We start from the raw sequence: 15,838 nt of genomic DNA, 5'->3' as shown, positions 1-15,838 counted from the left end.
TTTTATAGCACAAAAAAACATAAAAGCTAAAACATAACACACAACCTAAAAATATATGAACAAAATAATAATAATAATAATAATAACATTTTAAAAGCAGTCTTTTATTGTGTGGATGTGTTAACCGTGGTCTAAATTAAAAGTCTTTTCCGTTCTGACTGCTGCGCTCTTCCGCGCGGACTTTGCGGCTTTGGCGCGCTGTTCAAAAGCGCTAAAGTCTAAAACCCGCCGAGTCACAGAGACAGACAGCGTCACATCACCGGCACCAAGGCAGGAATAAACTGTTCACCTTACTGAACAGCAAAACCGACTCATATCAGCTAACAGACACTGTGGTGAGGGGCTACTTTTAATCAGCCACTTCTTTATTTAACTGCGTTTGCAGGTTGTTGTTTATCTTAGTTCGCGCCAAGAGCCGCTCAGCTAAAGGCTAAACCCCTCAGATCTTACTTTAGCTTTAATTCTGCGGTGATTCGTTGCTAATTCTTGACATTAGATGGCCGTTTTGTGCCTTTTGATTTTATTTTTTGTAGTTTTCTAAAACCCAGGTGACATTTTGGAGTGTTTTCATTCAGGTTGAGGGTGATTTGAGCTAATTAACTAGTCTCTGGCTGCCTTAACAGAAACTGCAGTCAAATGAAAAAGCAAATACGAGGCTAAAGTTTAGGTCTGAGGCGCCAGAATGGAACTGCTGCACCATTTAAGGTGGAACGGAGAGTTCGAGTAAGAAAACTTCGGCCTCGTAAAGCAAATCACGTCAGTCTAGGCCCGTTTGGCTTAACTTTGTGTAGAACACTTGTTCTGCTTAGGTCAAAAAAAGGAAAAAGAGGTTTTTAATCTCAGAGGGTGTTTTTCTGGTTAAATAAAGGCAATAATACTAACGTGAGATATTTAACTACGTAACTTGGCAAAGTTTCCTCGACCCGCTTCTTTCAGGCCGAATCCGTTCAGTTCACCTGCAACTTAGCTAGAATAATCTTGTAAGGTTGCTTGCTAAGTTAAAGGGGAACTCCACTTCTTTTTCAACATGTTTGCATAATTAAATGGTTGAGATGTAAACTACGTCATTGAGAGTGGTTTGATGTGAAATGCTCTGTTATAGAGAAACTTGCAGAATCAGTATTGTACACAGTGTTAGGAACCAGACGTCTGAGAAGATTGACGCCTCGCTCACAGAAAGTTATTACATGAAATAGTTATGAATATTCAGCTTGATGACTGACATATTATTTTGTGATAAAGTTTTGGCCTGAAATTTTATTCACTTCTATGTACTGAAGTACATTTTGATGGCTTTGTACTTTCTAGAAAATTCGGGTATTATACCTCTTTAATTTCTAGGCAATGACCTGATACCTTTATACTTCATCCAAGTTGTTTTCTGGAAAGATACATTTACTTTCATCTGAGATTTTTTAATTAATAAATAAATACATTAATTAATTAATTAAACAGACTTTTTTACTTGTATAGATTTAGAGTGCTTTCTCTACATTTGGTAGGCACATAGGGTACCTTCCTTCTGAGTCTTTTAATAAATCAGGTAGTATACTTGATAAGAAGTAAGGAGGAGTTTAAAGTGTTGCCTGTTAACCCGTCAATATCGGCTCAAGTCCCAATCCCCTTTCTCACCTCAGGTGACATGAGAATGTCAAACTGTGCAACAAAGAAAAGAAAACATCCCTCTCCGGATTCTGGAAGGTATGTGTTTCTCAGATGTTACACTTTGATTATACTTAAGTTGATTCTTCTCTTTCCACTTACACTATAAAAATTCCTCTCACAGTAATCCGGCTAAGAAGAAAGTCTTGAGACAGGAGAACTGTTTGAGGAGAATGTCCCCTCGACAGAAGGAGAACTGCCCTTCCCCACTAAAATCGCCGAAAAGGTCTCGTGCCCCGTCACAGTCCCCCAGCACACCTAAAAAGATACCAAGGGCCTATGCGTTGGAGTCCCCTCCTAAAAAAGCATCGCCTGTCAAAGACACAGTGGTAGCAGGATCCTTTTACAGCAAACAGAAGCCACTGTATCTGACACCCCTTGAAAGAAAGCTTCTAAAGGAGGCCAAATCTCTTCCACTGATAACCAGCAAAGATCAGTCCAATGTTGCTGAGTCTACAGCGAAGCCCGTCAAAACCAAAAAGCCTAAAACGAAGATTAATGTCAGCAGCCAGAAATCGAATTTAAAAGGCTACTTTTCATCCAAGCCGAACAGCAGCAGTTCTTCCGATCCAGATTCATCCTTAAAGATGGCGGAGGTAAAGAAATCAGCCTCTATTACGTTTGGCAGTTTGAAATCCAAAAACAAGCCCAGGATTGTTGTGGGTGCTGCTTTCTTTGGCACTGGTAAAAAGCCCACTTCAATGTATAAGACACATGCACAGAAACCAAGGCCCAAACAGCCTGCAAGCTTACAGAAGCCCACCTCAGAAAAAACCACGATGGAGAAAGAAGTGGTTGCGGCTCCAAAGGATCATTCTCCAGTGCGCCAGGCTGTCTTCACCAGCAAATCCAAGCCAAATCCTCAGTTGTCATCCAAAGTTGCTGACCATGATGCTGCTGAGTGTAAAGAACCAGCATCAAGTCCTCTGCCTATGAGCCCTTTTGGCACTGGCAGGGAATTAAGGGTTGTTCTGAGGAAATCTGTGTCTCCCATCAAATCCTGTAGTTCTAATGCAAATGAGCAGGTAAGCATGCAGTATTACACACAATACCATGTTATGTTAGCGGTGATTTGTGTTCCGTCTTCATGTTTAATATCTAAAATATATTTTTCAGGGTTCACCCACAAAACCTGGTTCTGATTCAGCGTTGGACATTAGCGAAATTAGCCCGTCGAGCAATGACATCTGTGCAGATAACGGTAAATAACTGTTTCAGGTGTTTGCTTTGAAATGCAGTTCAGGGATGAGGATTTTCACAAGTAATAAAAAATGAATCATGTCTTTTCAGAATCTTTCGGCTGTATACCCCATCTTTGGCTCCAAAAGGTAAAAAAGAAAAACGTACATTTTGTTACACATTGTACAGTTACTTCATGTCTAAAAACTGGTACTAACACATTGGGCACCTGAGAAAATTAGATTTAAAAGTTGTTTATTTGGGCAGTAAGTTTGCTCAGGAAAAACTAATATTAGAATAAATGCAAATAACATTACTACTCAAAAGTAGTGATTTGTTTAACAATTTCCAAACCTCTCCTAATGGAAGCCCAGTGTTGTTTCTGGTTGTCATCCAATACCTGGTTGGGCTAAACAATACTTCATTATGTGAAATCAAGTGTGCTGGTGATGGAATTTAACAAATCCATGCAATGGCTGGGACTGTCCAGGAGAAATCTGGGACCTTTGTTTTTGAGACTAGCTCACAACAAATTCTTGCTACTTTTTATTGTGTTTATTTTATGTTTTTTCGCATCTCTTCTAAAGATAAATGGTGTTTTTACAATTAAACCACGATCGCTGCTGAGAGAAATGGGTTTTACACAATGTACTTGGGTGCCTAAGACTTTTGCGCAGCACTGTGTATTTAAATGCTATGATTCTTTATTTTCTTGTAATTTTATAGTTTTTACCGAGAGGTCCTATGACATTTGTGTGGTTTTATTTACCAAAAACAGCCAAATGCACTGTTTGGACTGCATTAGTTTATCATGGGTTGTTGGTATTTACTTGCCTCCTTGGTGATAAAACTGCATTAAAACTGATCCGCACAGCAGTAAATTACTGAAGGACAAGCGAGTTTCTAGAGGGTTGTATCTTCTACAGACCCAGATGTTTACATCACACCTGGTCATTTGATCATAGAAAGCTACAAGGTTGATGTTGTGAGTATAACGAAATGCTTTATTCCTATAGCTGCCATTTAATCACAGTTCAGCCTGCTGGACCTGCAGGATGGCAGCATAGTTCACAATAACTAGCATAATGACATTTACATTTATCTACACTGAAAACGGTGCTTTGACTTGTGAGATGTTTTTGTTTTGTTACTCTGTGTTTTAAAAACCCCAAACACTGCAGACACAATCTCCACCGTCCCCAGGAAATGGAAAATAAACCTGGGGAGCGGTGATGCTCTAATAAACAGCAGGGGGCGCTTTCACAATATTCCTCACTTCCTGTTTACTGCACTTTAGTTTGGTTTTGACCTTTTTTACATTGGTAACAGTAGCTGTCTGGCAAACTACCTTTTAACATTATTTTGATTGTGTTTATGTTTCAGCTGTGTGTATATGGTCAGTTGCTAGGTAACAGACATGACAGTTGACTGTTGACTGCTGTTTGATCAGGATTTCCGAACTTGAAGATGCTGTAAGATAAGATATAATTCCTAAACTAAGATCATATCCGTTCAGTAATACGAAGTTGTGAAAAATCTTAAATTGACCTGTCAGATCTTAACGAAGGACAAAAGATAGGAAGGTTCAGTCCCAGGTTTAACATAATCTGGGTCTAGGAAACCAGCCAGTAGCTTTTGTGAACACTGAGCTGTGCATGGGCACACCGAATGGTGTATCATTCAGAAATCAAAATAACTGTTCCTGTTTATTTTTCCCACTTCAGGTCTCAGAAGAACGGTGGTCTGTCTTCGCCCCTGAACTGCAGCACTCCATCTGCCCTCACCAGCACCTCGTCTCGCTTGGCCAAAGAGAGAAGTGCCAGGAGGAAGAAGGAGTTGAAGAAACAGAATGACGATCAGCTCGTCATAGTGAGTAGAAGCAATTGTAAGTGAATGGAGGTCACACCCTGATTTGCTGTATTTACTGATGGGGCGTTAACTCCTGTGCAGGATGCTGGCCAGAAGCAGTTTGGAGCCACTACATGCGGGTCCTGTGGCATGCTGTACAGCGCAGACAGCCCAGAGGACAACTTCCAGCACACTCAGTTCCACCAGCGCTTCCTGGACACAATCAAGTTTGTGGTAAGGAACAATAGTCATGTTATTTGTGTCATAAATTTTGCTAATATTGGTGATAATATTGATTTTATTATTAGTAGCAATAATATTAACTTTTAATATTTACTTTTATTATTAGTAGTAGTAATAATAGTAGTCGTAGTATAATAATAATAATAATAATAATAATAATAATGTTTTATGTGAAGTTACTCTGTTACAATTTATGATAAATTATTCAATTGTATCAACTATATTGTTTGTATAATTTTTTTTATTTATTATTTGTTTGTTTTTGCCGTGTATTAACCTTCCATTTTGTTTGATAAAGGGCTGGAAGAAGGAGAGAGTTACTGCAGAATTCTGGGATGGAAAAATCATCCTTGTCCTTCCTGAGGATCCTAAGTATGCGACTAAAAAGGTGTGTCATTGTTCTTAACCATTATTAATGTGCCTGTGAAATTATTTTCTGAGCATTTTGTGAACATTAGTGCGTACCTAAGTATGTAATTCTTAATGCATGTTTTCAGGCAGAGGATGTGAGACGCATTGCAGACACTGAGCTAGGCTTTCAGCAGGTTTCCCTCAGCAGCCCCAATGCTGCCCGAACATACTTGTTTATCAATAGTGACAGGATGGTGGTTGGTTGCCTGGTTGCTGAACCCATTAGACAGGTGAGAATCTTCTTTCCCCTCCCTCACCATTATTAACCATGTTTTAGGATGTATGGTGTACAGTTGTATGCAAAAGTTTACCTCCCAATTCCATGTTTTGTTGATTTTTCTAAGTGAAAATATGTTAACATCACATATAGAGAATGCCCTTAAACATGGGATTTTCTTCAAATTTTAGTGGGAATTTGTTTATTTGCCAAGGTTAACATACTGGAACAAAATAAAATGTACACTATAAAATATTACATAACTTTTGCACAGGCCACATGTTATGTTTCATTTTTTCTGCAATATGTTAAATTCAACAAATAAAAAGTAATTGTTCAAAAATTGTACAGAATGTGTTCTCTGTAGTGGATGCTAACTTATTTTCACCTAGAAGATAAACAAAACATGGTATTTGACCAGGGGTGTTTAAACTTTTGACTCAATGCTTGATTTTTTTTTTACTTTAATTATTGTATCATTTATTTTGATATTTTGTAAAATCTGTTTCTGTAATCATTGATTGGAGAGGTACTGAGAGTTAATTGGCTTTTTGTTTTTGTTTATTTGCCAGGCATTCAGGGTGCTGGAACAACCAGAGAAAACAAAGGACATGACCAAAGAAGACTTTATGGAGCGACACAGAGCCTGGTGCTGCTCCACTGTGCCTGAGAAAGCTATTTGTGGAATCAGTCGTATCTGGGTCTTCAGCCTGATGAGGAGGAAGGGCATTGCCACACGTATGCTAGACACAGTCAGGTAAATGTTTTCTTCTTGCTGATTTTGTTCAGCCTGTCCACAGACAGGGTAATACATATGCTGTGTGCTAGAGTGACTGAGTCATACACTATATTCAACCTTCAGTCATCATGAAGAACAAGTTTCTGTTTGTTAGCTCAATAGCAGATAATGTTAATTTAAGAATAAAGGTCTTAACTGCTTATTATTATCATTATTATTATTTTTTTTTAATCTAGGAATTCATTTATGTATGGAAGTCACTTGACCAAAGAGGAAATTGCCTTCTCTGATCCCACCCCAGATGGCAAGCTCTTCGCAACAAAGTACTGCGGAACCCCAGCCTTTTTGGTGTACAACTTCATCGGCTAATTTTTGTACTCCGTTCCACACAAGTGATTTAATGTTTGTTAGCATTTCATGCTTTTAGACTGAGTGACTGCTGCTGTTGCAGCTTTATCTTTAAAACAATTACATTAAATACTAAGGGTTGTTTTTCCTGGCATGCATTGAAGGGGAATTCCAGGTCCCCCACCCCCCCCAAAATGTAAACAGTCATTCAGAGTTGTTTGAAGTGAAACGCTTTTCTAGAGAAAGTTGTGGTGGCGATAAGAAAAGGCATTAATGCCCAAATGTTTTGGCCCATTACTTTTTTTTAATCTATTCATCACAGAGAGGTACATTTAGAATATTGTAAGACAAAAAAGACTTGGTTATTTTATCATAATTACACATTAAAAACATAGAACAAATATGTAGGTTCACTGGTCAGTTTTGGTAGTAAATAAAATTGCTATATTTGTGTTCATGACCCATGGTTCCTATTGCCACCACTATAGTTTCTCTGTATTCGAGTTTCACCTCAAACCTCAAGGACAGTAGTGGAATTTGAATTCACCTACAGATTAATTCAGGAGTCCCAGAAACCTGTTTCCTAAAAAAAGTAATCTGTTAACATTGTTACTGAACTGTTTGGCGTTTGAAAAGTTCATTTGACTCCCTTTGTTTTACTACCCCGTTATAGTTGCTTGTAGACTTCTAGTGACCCAAATTAGGCTGAAATCCTGTCCTCAGGAACAACAAAGCTCCCATCCTGAATGTTTTAAATGCTTTTGATCTGTAAATATTTTAAATAAAAGCTGCTGCTAAGCATGAAATACCTGTTTCAGTGACCATTCAGAATGAAAACAGCAGAACAGTGAATGTCAAATGAATGCCATCTATTTACAAATAAGGTCCAACATCACCCATGTAATCCAGAGAAAAGACTATTAAAAACAAATGATTTATACTTGAGAATGCCAACATTTAAGAACAAACATACACAGACGCACAAAACATACATTACAGTTTTGTTAGGCAACAAAAAACAGGACAATAGAGAATTTACATTTCAACAAAGACCGTCATTTTTGCTGCTCAAACAATTACCCACTTTAGTCTATGACTATAACATCAAGACGTGTCTCATCAAGCTGGCTGTTAGACTCCAGTGCCTGAACAATGTGTGAGGCTGAGGGTCTTTTGCAGGGGTCCTCCTCAGTGCAGAGACAGAAAAGCTCCACCATCCTCTGATAGGCACCACCGAGAGTGGCTGTGTCAAGTGGTGGTCGTGTCCCCAGTCTCTCGTAATATGCATCTTCATCAAAGTCATCCTCATCAAAAGAATCATCTGAGGGGAAAAGGGCCAAAAGGTCACCTTTAAAATATATTCTGTAGCAATGCCCTTAAAAGCAAGTGTGTCCATTAAAGGACATCTTGACAGTACCCTCGATTAGTTCTTTCCATCCATCAAGACCAGGGGCCTCATTTATAGAAGAGATATTCACAGATTTCAGCCAACAATGATCATATGGGAAAATTCATGTTAAAGTATGGATTTACAAAACGTAAATTTAATGTGAAAAGGTAGAGGAACAATCTGATGTACGAACAGCAGCGATGGTGTACTACAGGCATTCGAGTTCATGATTCGTGAACATATTTAGAACTAGAAAGGTGCATTTCCAGAAGAAAACAGAGTGATTATGCAGCTTAAGAAATTTCCAGATGGTCGCTAGGGTGTTTCCTTGTAGTTACTCTGATATTTAGATGGCTATTTGTATTCGACATATTAGGTGGTTGCTAGGGTATGTGTATCATCCGGATATAAGTGGCGTGCAAAACTTTTGCCCACCATTTATTCCTATGGGAAAAAAATATGGCTAGCCAATTGATGATCATCGTACAAAATTAATACCAATCAAAAAGCCGTATGCCAGCACACCTTTCCCAATCAGACTGAACATTCCACAGTTGGAACAGAGTCAATATCTTAAACTGTGGGATGAATTGGCGGACATAAATCGTCAGAAATGTAATATAAATCATAACGTTTCCTACTGGAATTGGAAAATACCTTTAGCTTAAACATCAGTAGGAGATTAATGTTTCAAAAAATCATTGGTAAAATGTGATAAAATGTATAAGCTTGTGGTCTTCATTTCAAATAGCACAAAAAACTGATTATGTTGTATGAAAAAATATTTTTTTCCAGCTACTATGTATTTAAATAACAATGGAGGCAAAGGTTTAATGATACTATCCTATGTCTGTTTCTACAGTTATCCCTCTAATAATGTCTCTGGTAATATTAGTCAAAAACCAGTCAGTATGGTCACAAAGACAGCAGTGCTCAAAAAACTGATTACAATATAATAATAAGAGACCTGGATCCTGGAGCATTTCTGGTTATGTCTTTACCAGCAAGGCGTTTGGCTCCTTTAATGTGACCAATACATGCAACTCAAATGTCTCTCAACAACATTTCTATTTTAACATGGTTAATTAAGGAGCCCTATTTGATTAGCAAATGGGTGTGTAGTGCTTTAAAACTGTAGTTCCTGGATTGGAAAACACTGAAATATACCTAAATATAAATATTTACATTTCCATTGACTTTCTGAGCAAACAATAATGAAAATGTGTGGTGAGAGGAAAAAAAAAGGGGGGTGGGGTGTGTTACTGTTACCATCTCCAATTTCATCTATTTCACAACTTATGTAGCTTTGACTTCCCCGACTTCCCAGGACCTTATAATTAACATTTTTTTCTTTTTTTTTCTTACTTGAGATCATATTTTTCTGCCATACAGAGCGGTTTCAGAACCTTCTACTTTAAAAGGCTGTAAGAGCTAAACAGTGGCTGCGTTACTTTTAAAAATGCTTGTCTCCTACTCAGTCCAGCTACACCTCTCTCACCATTCGGTCTGTGTTTCTTTGTATTGGTTATATGTAGAACATGAGGGAAATCTGTTACAACACTAAATGTATATAGTGTGTTCTCTCACACCACCTCCCCACAAACAAACAAACAAAAAAACACCATTTCCAATGTAGGTTTAAAGTTTTAAAAAATGTTTTGTCATTAAATATTACTGACATTTTCTATAGACTACATCAAACTTTTTGAAATATTAAAACATAATATTTTCATAAAAGTCCTTCTAGCTCATGTCATGATATTTACCATCATCACCATCACCCTCACTGTCCAGCATCTCCAGATGAGGCACAGACAAAGTCATCATCTCCCACAGAGTGAGGCCATATGCAAAAATATCAGCTTTGTCAGTGATCAGCCCATCCTCCAGGGCCTCTTTTGGTTTCCAGGGCTCCGTTCCAATATAGTAGGCGTTTGGATCACTCACTGAAAAGAGAGATTAAAAGCATGCTAAACCAAGTCTTGAAGCAAACACTGTATAAATAAAAACAAATAAATCAGAACACTGCTTACCCTGCATGTTCTCATCCAACTGAAGGGATACACCTACATCACAGATTTTGATGGTTTCAAAGTCTCCCTTAATGACAATGTTGCATGATTTCATGTCTCCATGTAGGAGTTTCTTCTCATTGTGCAAGTACTGAGAGAAAATAGTAATATTAACTTACAAACACATGGATTTGACATTGTGAATTCCTTTAAATGAAAACAGTGAGTGTTTACTGGGATAAATGTAACAGAGAGAATGCAGGTGGGGTAATTTATGCTTTACCTGTAAGCCACGAGCTACATGGAGGGCCACTTTTTCAATGGTGGCAACTGGAAAGGCCTGCAGTCCTGCCTCTCTCCTCCTTTCAATCAGGTCATTAAGAGACTGCTCTCCACCGTACTCCATAGCCAAGCATTTAGAGCCATCTTTTGCTGTGGTGAAGGCTCTGAAGCCTGGCATTCAGAAAGCAGAACACTGCTTTTAGATTTTCATCAGTTTAATTTTGGCCAAATTAAATTTACATCTATGGCATTTGGCAGATGCTCTTATCCAGAGTGACTTACAACTCTATTCATATTACAGAGAGTGGCGAATGTAGAGTCAGGAGTCTTGCCCTGGGACTCTTAATGGTACAGCATAGTGTACTTTCCCGCTATGCTATACCGATCGCAGTTAAATTGTTGAGCAGAGCTGACATGGTTTTTCGTGATCAGAGAATTGCAGAGGTGTAGTTTGAGGCAGAAAAAAAGAATCAATTTCCTACAATGCTTTTATTCATTCTCTTGGAGGCAATAAGGCTCCTACTATTTCATGTGCCCATAAGAAGGTAGAGGAACTGAAGGCATAACAGTTAGACTAGTTGATTAATCAAGTAATAAGCAATATGTTAATTAATATTTTTAATTATACAAAATCACTGGTCACAGCTCTAAATTCAATGACAACTATAAAGTTATAATTACCAACAATGTTGGGGTGCTGCAGATCTTTTAAAATCTTTGCCTCTTCAGACAGTCGCTTCTGATAAACGTTCATCTGCTTCTTTGCACACTTGCTGTTGATCTTCTTTATGGCCCATGGTGAATGAGTCTGTTTTCCATTTCTGAAAACAGATTGGAAACAGTATTTTATATATGCATACATACATACTTACTGTTAATGCAGCTATTTAACAGTAATGAAATCAACACGTTTTTAGGAATCATTTAAATGGCCTTCACAGATCAGTCACTGCACCTGTTCATTAGATAGACGCTCACTCCGGTGCCACATCCAAGCTTCTTCATAAAAGGAGAAGCAGGGATTGTAACTGGAGTTCCGCAGGCACTACCTGGCAAGAAAAGGAAAAGCATTCGTTTTGCTGAATTGATGTGCTGATTAAAAATTTTTACCCCATCTCTTTCAAATGTGTCTCATCGTCTCATATCAGATAGGAGTAGGTAATATGGCAAAAATATCACGTCACAATATTTAAAGACATTTTCACAATACACCAAACGTATCACGATAGTCTGACAGACACACTTCAGTAGTAGTGCCATATTTAAAAATTGGCCTTCAAAAACTGTTATGACGTTTATTCAACATTTCATATCCTGCACTGCTCCAAATCCACCTAAACAGGACTCATTATGTTTTTAATGAATAATGCAGTTGGTACGTTGGTCTACATACCGATGATTTTTATTCTGGTTGTTTTGCTGCATTTTGTCAAACCTGTTTCAGTTTGATAGAGACCCAGTGTAAGGGCACATAAATCTGATTTTTGATTCTCTGAGCATATCATTTATCACAGTAATGAAATTCATCATGAAAACAATAAAATATTGTCCCACCTCAAATATCAGATTTGTGTGTCCTTGCAATGAAACTGAAACTGAAAAAACTGAAAAATTGAAAATTTCAAAATCAAACTAAAAAATGTTTGACAAAACACAACAAAACAACAACCACAACAAAACAGATTAAAGATAAACACTTTTGGAAACACTGTATGACATGTATGTAGTACACCAACTACAATTACTACAGCAAATGCATGTTGGATATCACACCTCATGCAGGTTTTTATAAGTTAGGTGTCATGAGCTGCTCAACTGCCATGCTGCTTTTAAAAATGTTTTTTTTTCCCCTAGTTGGAATATTGAGGAATTTCAATATTGATTAAAGAAATGTGTTTCTATACGCCACTGGTACTGGAAGCCCCCTATTTGACACATGTTGTTATTCACTCTCTGAGCCCTGATCCGTTAAATTAGGCGCGTTAGTTTCCCAAAAGCATCTTAGTGTTAAAGAGGAATTCAACCATTTTTTGTATTGCTGTTTAATTAAATGGTTAAGAAAGTCATTTAGAGTGGTCAGAGGTTAAATGCTCTGTTGTAGAGAAACTTACGGAGACAGAATTATTCACAGTGGTGGAGATGGGAACCGGACATCCAACTCTAAAAGCTCCTCCACAGATGGTTATTACATTTTGCGATGAAGTTTTAGTCTAAAACATACTTGTGTATTCACGTTAAAGGGGTACATGCAGAGGGCGTACGTCCATTTTTTCCCCTGAGATTTATCACTATTTTACCACCATCAAAATTGCATATAAAAGCGCAAGACATGTAGGTTCACTGGCGGTTCTGGATGATAACATGGCTATGTTTGTGTTGTCGACATTGCGACCCCTGGTTCCTATCACCACCACTGTAAAGAAATTAGAGTCAATATGTTTCTCTACAGTCATTTTACATAAAACCACAAAGTTTTAAAAATTTTGAAAAAAATGGGTGAATTCCCCTTTAAGATCATCTTGACTGGTGGCGAGAGTGTTCAGTGTAGTGCTCATTCTACCTTTTAAGAACCGTCTTTGTGCTAAGAAGCTTCTGGGAAACCCAGCCCGGTTCATTAACAAATCCTTCCTGAGTTAAAGTGGATGTGTTAGTGCAGGAAAACACTATAACATGCAGAAAAAGGGAACTCCAAGACGGGATTGCTCTCCATTTCCCCACTAAAGCCAATACAAGAAGAATAACTGTTTCAGTGAATACTGATTTAGAAAACAATTTCTCACATTTTCTTCCTGTACCGTGACGTATTTCTGAGCTGAGTGTTGTCTCTCAGTGAGAGGTGGGGGTGGTGGGAGAGGGAAGTGAAACATGCTATTATTGGTAAATTTTACTTTCCCCACCTGCAAGTGCATAATGATGTAATCAAAAATCAGAAGATGTTTTAGAGGCAGGCTAAAGTCATTATATTTTGATCAAATATTATTGGAAAAAACAACTCTGTCTATCAAATGATATTGATTGAAATGAATTGTGCTTAATATGACCAGGCACATGAACCAACAAGGTAAAAGTGAATTTTCATCTTAAAATACCCATTTGAGGTCTTTAACTTGTGCCTGTCACACTCAGGACAGACAGTACTGCTTGTGGAATTTTGCATATTTAACTCTTGCTCTCTCGTTTCTTGAGAGCTCATCATGTCTAACCATTTTAGTTATCTTTATACTTGTGGCTGTTGGCTTTTATAGCACAAAGACTAGAGACACACTGTGACATATGAATCAAACTGGTTATTGTTAAAAAAAAAAAGAAAGAAACAGATTTGATTGATATTTGATGACATGTTGATTGTTTTATGGAGTGTTTGAGTGACGCTGGGCTTCTGTGCTAAAACTGTCTGCATTTTATTTATTTTACTGCTTTTGTAACTCTACTGAAATAAGCGTTATAATTTCCTATAACGTTTATCCTGGATCCTAATTTCAACATTTTAAAAACACATATATAGCGGCACTAGCAGATATGTATGAGAAACACTATCATGCATCCCTAAAAAAACCACTTTGAACCTTTTTTAAACTGAATGTCTGTGAGAGGTAACTTATTTCATTCTTACAAACTGTAAATTAATTAAAAAAACAAGTATTATTTAAGAAACTAAGAAATTAAATTTAAGAAATTAATTTAAGAAATTAAGAAACAAACATTGGACTTATTTAAGTTACGCGTTGTAGCTTAAATAAACAGCTTTGTAATGACAAGACTTAAGTTTGTTTGAATTTCGCGTTCCACCTTAAACAGCGCAGCAGTGACGTTCTTGCACTGACACCAGACCGTAACTGCTGCGCCACGTAAGTCATTTAAGGTGGAACGGAAAATTCGAATAAGAAGCCAATTTCAGCCTCGTCCTGTTATCTATAATGTTGATAATGAATGTGTAAGTGTTGGTAATTGAAGCTGTACCTGGGCTCTTCACTCTGGCTGGTTTGCAGGGAGTTTTGAAATCCGCGCTGGCCTCCATCTCACTAACGTTACAATTCACACAAAACAAGTGAATTAACCATCACTCCTCCATATCTGACCGGAACGGGTCACTTAATCGACTCAGGAAACATATACTGTCATATCCATACGTTACAGTGTTGAATATGTAGTCGGAATAAACAGATACGAACCTGTTTCTTTCTTCTCTCGGTCTGTTGTTGAAAATCGCGCCCGTCTTTCAAATTCGCCCGGCTTGGTTACGCGGCGGTACGGACACCACAGAGGGACAAACTCTTGCGAACGCGTTTCGAAAATAAGTCGAAGGAGTAGCAACAATGGAAACACTGTCATGTGTTTCACCACATTTCGTGAAACAATACGTGTTTTTTTCCTATCATGTCAGAAATGTACCCGAACATACAAGAACTAAATGTTTACATGTTCACAAATCAATTTTGAGTTCATTTAAATTTGAATATGTAATAATTAACATTTCAAGGTGTGTAAATTACAGTTGTACGAGATTTTTTGGCTTTATTTTAAATTTTAATGATCACATTTATTTTTTTTCTTCCTATTAGAATGAAATGCTGAAAGCCATGGATTGTTATTCTTACTGAGTAAAAATATAAAGAACGAGTTAAGAAATAGAGCTTGGGAGTTAATCTTTAAACCACTGTCAGTGCCTATCAGTGTAGGAACTTTAGGTACTTCCAGTTAGTGTCCACTAGATGGCGGCTTTTCACAGCAGTCACAAAAGGATCTCTGCTCATTGCTTACTAAGCCAGGCTTTCTTGGCAAACTGTAGAACTGAACAAGTGCACCTTACCTTGACAGAGCAGCACAGAAATTAGGCCGTTTTTGCCAAAATATTATTTTTGAAATAATAACAACTTCTCAAGGTAAGGTCTATTTTGGTTGCGTCTAGAAAGATTTAAGTACACTGTATGTCCAAAGGTTTGTAGACACCTGCTCATCCAGTGTTTCTTTTGAAATGAAGGGTATTCATAGTGAGTTTGCCCTACTTTGCAGCAGTAACAGTCTCTACTCTTCTGGGAATGCTTTACACTAGAGGTTGAAACATTGCTGTGAGGATTTGATTGCACCCATTAGTGAGATCAGGTACTGATGTTGGTTGATTAGTTCTGGATCACTCCAACTAATCCCAAAGGCATTGAATGGAGCTCCATCACTTCAGAGAGCAAGGTTCCACTGCTCCACAGCCCAAAGCTGGGGGGTTCTAAACCCCTCTAACCGATGCCTGACATTAAGCAAGGTGAATTAAGGTTCAAGTGTAGCTGCTCCAGAGTGTCCCATTCTATTGCTTTCTGTTGCTTTTCAATTGAGATTATACAAGCTATGTGTGTGCGCGCTATTGAAAACCTGTGTCAGCAGGGTGTGCACCTTTAATTGGCTGAATTCACTAATTGGAAACGGCGCCTGGACATCTTTGGACACTTTTTTTTGGGGTGTTTTACATTTTGGATGCTATTGCAAAGGCATGAGTAATATTTAGATGTTAAACA

General features: G+C 37.8%; 2 protein-coding genes across 2 annotated transcripts; one reads left to right on the top strand and one right to left on the bottom strand.

Moving 5' to 3' along the window:
- Nucleotides 1-174: 174 nt before the first annotated feature.
- Nucleotides 175-7,409, top strand: esco2 (establishment of sister chromatid cohesion N-acetyltransferase 2). Its single transcript, XM_036582128.1, is given in 11 exon segments — nucleotides 175-335; nucleotides 1,638-1,701; nucleotides 1,787-2,687; nucleotides 2,779-2,880; nucleotides 2,953-2,990; nucleotides 4,566-4,710; nucleotides 4,792-4,923; nucleotides 5,231-5,320; nucleotides 5,430-5,573; nucleotides 6,133-6,317; nucleotides 6,536-7,409. Coding segments are annotated over 10 exon segments (1,929 nt in total). The 5' UTR covers nucleotides 175-335; nucleotides 1,638-1,642; the 3' UTR covers nucleotides 6,669-7,409.
- Nucleotides 7,410-7,604: 195 nt separating this feature from the next.
- pbk (PDZ binding kinase) lies at nucleotides 7,605-14,561 on the bottom strand. Its single transcript, XM_036582127.1, has 8 exons — nucleotides 14,504-14,561; nucleotides 14,292-14,353; nucleotides 11,287-11,380; nucleotides 11,013-11,152; nucleotides 10,333-10,502; nucleotides 10,071-10,200; nucleotides 9,804-9,983; nucleotides 7,605-7,968 (listed from the first exon to the last, which is right to left on the bottom strand). Exons 2-8 carry the CDS (start codon nucleotides 14,347-14,349, stop codon nucleotides 7,733-7,735), a joined length of 1,008 nt encoding a protein of 335 aa, XP_036438020.1. The 5' UTR covers nucleotides 14,350-14,353; nucleotides 14,504-14,561; the 3' UTR covers nucleotides 7,605-7,732.
- Nucleotides 14,562-15,838: the final 1,277 nt, after the last annotated feature.

This window comes from Colossoma macropomum, unplaced genomic scaffold (genome assembly GCF_904425465.1).
Source record: "Colossoma macropomum unplaced genomic scaffold, Colossoma_macropomum, whole genome shotgun sequence".
In the NCBI taxonomy this organism is placed as follows: Eukaryota; Metazoa; Chordata; class Actinopteri; order Characiformes; family Serrasalmidae; genus Colossoma; species Colossoma macropomum.
This window is presented reverse-complemented; position numbering and strand designations above follow the sequence as displayed.